Here is a 4908-nt window from a genome sequence, read left to right as displayed (position 1 = left end):
CTGTGATTAAAGCATCTTTCTTTCAGCTTAACGAGTGAACCGTCAGCTCGTTTAAAGATGTGTAAGATGTGAGCCTCATCTTGGTGACTCCCATTTAGACCAAAATTATATGGCCAATTGCATTTTTCATATAACCTTTGGGATCTCCTGGTCTAACAACAGTTTCAGTCAAAGGCTCTTGGGACACTTTTTCAATCCTTTGCAGCATCAAGTCTAGACGTGGCTCCTTAAAGAGCCAAGTTTCCAGCTATAAGGTTGCCCAAGTCTGTGATTAGTACCCCGTACAGGACATCAACTCTTACTCTCAATGTTACCATATTTATATATATATATATATTAAGCGGAACTTAATCTAGAAACTGAGGCTACAACCACTTTAAAAAATATTTTTAATAAGATTACAATAGAAGTGAGAATTTCATAATTTTTTATAAGCAGTCACACTAATGGCCACCACAAAAAAAATGCAGGTTTAATGCACTTACACACCTTTAATTCACTTTTAAGACCTAAATGCCACGTTCATTCAGAAGAAGGGAAGAAGTAAGTAGGGTAGCCTCTGCAGAACTGCATGCACATTGGACATGGGGCTCTGCCTTATGGGCCACGTGGCACGGTGCATGTTCTGTCCTCACTAAGTGTTGTCCTCGTGAACGTAGACCCAGCTATACAGACAGCTAAACACTCTCCTAATCAAAATCCAAGGAGCAGGCCAATGTGTTGAGTTGGATGATTTAATAAGGAAAAAATGTGAAACTGTTGACAAAACCAGAAACAAACCAATAAAAATGTTGTATCAATATAAAATATAACAAACACATATTCAAAGATATAAGAACACTATATTTATCTGCTTAGTGAGTGGAATATGGTTGGAATATGGCATTTTGCAGTTAATTTGATGAATTTTCACTGGGCTCTGCTGTAGCCCAGGAAGACAGAGCTTGAAACATATCAGCATGGCATATTGGCACAATAGTAACATTTTCCACCAAGACTATGAAGATAGTTATTTTGCTCCCATGGCACACAAGGGATCACACTGGAGAGAACCAGGCTGAGAACCTAGCTGTCTTTTCATGCCTCAGAAGCAATTCAAAAATACAGACTCTAATCAATTTAATTACATGTAATTTTATTACATAACAATGTGTTAACTTTAATGGAATCTGATTACATGAAAAATGATTTAAAAACTTTATTACTTAAATAAATAGACCTTTGATTTTTATAGATTTCTGTGGCATCATTTAAAATTATTGCTTCATATTTATTGCTGAATAACTATTGCACAATTCAAATTCAAACAAGTGCTAGTCTGCATTTGCAAAAAGTCCCACCACAATTCCTCTTCTACATTGCATTTCCTGTATAAGATCATAGAGAAACAAAGAAGCTTATACTTTAAAAAAGCAGCTACATTCTTAGGTGGAAATGCTGCTTTGTGGCAAATCCAGCTCAACATCACAGAAAGCAGGATTAGGATTGCCAAATGTCTTCTTCCGGTCCTTTTTCAGATCAAGCTTTCTTTTTCGTCTCATGGCCTAAAAAATGGGAAAACAGGGCAGAAACTCAGTAAGTTAACCTGTCATATATGACATTCGCTTACTGAAGCAGTACTTACTCTGTCTTTGATCAATTTAAACAAGTAGTAAAGACTTGTGTCTTCTTTTGTCAGCCTGAGCCTGGATTCTACATTCAGCTTCCGACCTCCTGAAATGTTCAATAACAACACACAAAAAGCATCAATAACCTCCTAAGAGGACAGCGTTAACCATAGTGAGCTGAATAAAGATGTTATTTACCTGTCAACACGCTGACTATCAGACCCACACTTATAGTTATTATAGTTCCAATTGGACTGAAGTAAAGGTAGGAGACTGAGTACCAGTCTGCCAGCGCAGGCCTGATGATGGGAGTCGTGAAACCAGAAGTGAAATCTTGCTCATACGATCAAAAGAACAATTGTCATCAAGATTTCTAATGTCTACTCATAAGTGTGCTAAAAAAAATTATAAATGTTCATCCAGGGCATTAAAAAAAAGTTACTTTATGGATCTTTTCTATTAGCTACACTTACTTGCTATTGATAAGTACTGGGGCTGTTGTTGTGGAGCTCTGCAATGTTGGGACATGAGTGGAGGTCCAGCTGAAGCTGTCCGTCATTGTAATGTTACAGCCTTCAGTGGTCAGTGACAGAGGCCGACTCATTTCAGGGGGAGGAGGGTATATCTGCGCTCCGATGGCCACCCAGAGAGACACAGGCAGCCCCAACACAACACCTGACAAAGCTCCCTGAAAAACATTTTAATGAGTGCAACATGAAAAAGTGTACAGTTCCATAGAAAAAGATACAAAGGATATGCAAAAGTTTTAAAGGGACGATTAAAGATGAAGCCTTATTAAATAACAAGGATATACGTAGTATGAAGGTAGATAAAGTACTGTGGGGGTTTTAGCCTCTGTTGCTCTCAATTCAACTTTTTTGAGACGTGTTGCTGCTCTCAAGTTCAAAATGAGCTGTTATTTTTTTAAGAAATGGCACATTTTCTGGGTCTCTATGGTCTAATGTGACTAAAATATTGACTAAGGAGCTTTGCAAATCATTTTTTCCTGAATCTTTTTTTTTTTTTATCTGAATGTTTATTGACAGCCTTTTTTGGAATTAGGTGTAACAGGGATGTACTTACTTTTGACGTGGCAAATGGACAGAGAATCCCCAAAGTGAACAGTCCAAGTAAAGGACCTCCAATGACCCCGAATATACTGATGACTGCCTGTTTAGAGGAAAGCACATACCAGCTAAGCTTCAGACGGCATATTCTATCATTAACAAATGCATAGATCCTGTAATAGTTTTCCTTTCTTGATTAAATAAACCGTGGAGTTTACACACTGACAGATTTGTACCTGGAAGATCGGTCCTAGAAGTGAGGCCAACCCAGCCATCCCAATGCATAAAACTCCATACAGGAGGCCTGCAAACAATAATGGTAAAATATTGGGCGTTCATTTGTTAATAATTTTTCATAATTGCTTTTTAGCGATGCCAGTCTTAAACTGAACATAGTGATTATCTACTTACTCGTTCCTTTTGAGATCCAGGCCAGTTGTCTCTCTGACATGCTGGCATATGGTTTGATTAGATCTTCCACTGTCACTGCAGCCAGTGCATTGATGCTAGAAGAGACTGTGCTATGGGTTGGAATAGTAGGAAACCCAAGAACAGTCGAGTCAAAAACGAGGCATGATACAACTAACCTGCCTTTTAGATAGCAATCACAGCATTATACTGCAAGCTGCTACAGTAAACACACTAAATTCTCATTGTGTACTTAATCTGTTGAAAGTATTATCTTAAATATTCAATAACCTTAAAGATCCACTAAATGCTGCTGCCACAAACAGACCAGGAAGGCCAGGATAGTCTCCCAAGACGTCCATCACCAAATAAGGCATCAACTACAGAGGAACAGTGAGACTGGGTTAATGGATCAAGAGGGCCAGAGAGTCATACTTTATACAAACTACTGATAATAGTGATATTAAACTGTCAGTTCAATAGTATTCACACAGTTAAGTAATTAAGTAGCTACTATTTACTATTGATTAGTAATATTCAAATTTTTGTTACTTTGTAACTTTTGTTACTTTTGTAAGGTTTTATCACTGATAAGACACACCCATGATTTCAAGTACTGTTTATTCAAAGATGATAGTGTCTCAAAGATTAACACAGGGTGTACTTTGGCACTGGAGCCATTACACATTTTTCATAACAATAGTGAGTCTAACTATCAAATGTTGATATAAGGGCCTTGGTTAGGACATTTTCATATTACAGTTTAATGAAGTGAATTCTCAGTCTTGAGACGCTCCTCGTTTCTTTAAATGCTGCTGGGAAAAAATGGGAAACGGGTGCAAATTCTAATGAATAAAAGTCAATATTTAATATGACCAAATTTATTCTTCAACTGCCTGGACTCTCCCATACAGCTTTCTTGCTTGTTTTTTTTTTAAGTAGTCTTCAGGAGTACTTCTCCTGGCTTCTTGAGAAACATTCAAAGCACTTCTGTGGATCCCTGCTCCCACACTGCTTCAATAATGCTGAGGTCAATCCATGATATCCATGACTAACAGTGTTCCATTGTGGCTTTTCTATGCAAGTATGCTTTTATTAAATTGTCATGCTGAAAAATGAAGCTATTTCTAATCCATTCTAAATTTTGCACTACTGGCTAAACTGCAGCCATAAACCACGACTGTAGTTTTCTGTAGTTTCTTGGGCCTACCACTTTTTTATCATCTTTTTGTCCAGTTTCCCAGTTTCCACCCAAAAGAGCACTCTGCACACCATGCTGAGATGAAGTTTCTGACTAGTAGCTCTTTGGAAATCACCTTGTTGGTTGAAAAATACTATTTTTTGCCTGACAAACTGTGTTAGTTTTGGGTTTAAGCTAAAGAAACTAGGAAAATGATGGGTTTTTGGCACAAATTTCTGGTAATAGAGTGCCTAAAGATATAGTTTAAAATGGGTTCTTACTGGTTTATTTCTCAAATTAGGTGTCTTGATGCTTATTGGGGCAGTTATATAAGAACTATAAGAAGTAATATGAGGTAAACTTTCTATCATGTGTGAGTGTAATTTGTTACAGTGTAACTCTCAGCTATGTCATACCTGATCAAGTGCAGAAAGCAGTCCAGATGTCCAGGGGTCGCAGCTTTTATAGATTGAGTAAAGACACATTCCCGCAAACACTGCACACAACAGTATCAACCACAGACCTAACAGGTTGATGAACAAAGAACTAAAGAAGAAAACAGAAAATAAATGTACTTGCATCCATTTATTTATATATAAAAACAATATTTATATAATAAATATATGTGTGTATATATATATATATA

General features: G+C 37.1%; 1 protein-coding gene across 1 annotated transcript in view; it reads right to left on the bottom strand.

The window, feature by feature from the left end:
- Positions 1–720: 720 nt before the first annotated feature.
- slc5a8 (solute carrier family 5 member 8) overlaps positions 721–4908 on the bottom strand; it is a 7816-nt gene continuing 3628 nt past the window's right edge. Inside the window, exons 9-17 of the mRNA XM_014339063.2 lie at positions 4679–4808; positions 3374–3462; positions 3086–3195; positions 2911–2978; positions 2691–2777; positions 2081–2295; positions 1806–1906; positions 1625–1713; positions 721–1544 (exon numbers count right to left, since the gene is read on the bottom strand). Of these exons, the coding sequence (XP_014194549.1) occupies positions 1425–1544; positions 1625–1713; positions 1806–1906; positions 2081–2295; positions 2691–2777; positions 2911–2978; positions 3086–3195; positions 3374–3462; positions 4679–4808 (1009 nt within the window). The 3' untranslated portion in view covers positions 721–1424. The remainder of the gene's footprint in view (positions 1545–1624; positions 1714–1805; positions 1907–2080; positions 2296–2690; positions 2778–2910; positions 2979–3085; positions 3196–3373; positions 3463–4678; positions 4809–4908) is intronic.

Source organism: Haplochromis burtoni, unplaced genomic scaffold, assembly GCF_018398535.1.
Source record: "Haplochromis burtoni strain Fernald_Lab_line unplaced genomic scaffold, NCSU_Asbu1 Contig_267, whole genome shotgun sequence".
NCBI classification, from domain to species: Eukaryota; Metazoa; Chordata; class Actinopteri; order Cichliformes; family Cichlidae; genus Haplochromis; species Haplochromis burtoni.
The sequence above is the reverse complement of the archived record's forward strand: the minus strand, read 5'-3'. Positions and strand labels throughout refer to the sequence as shown.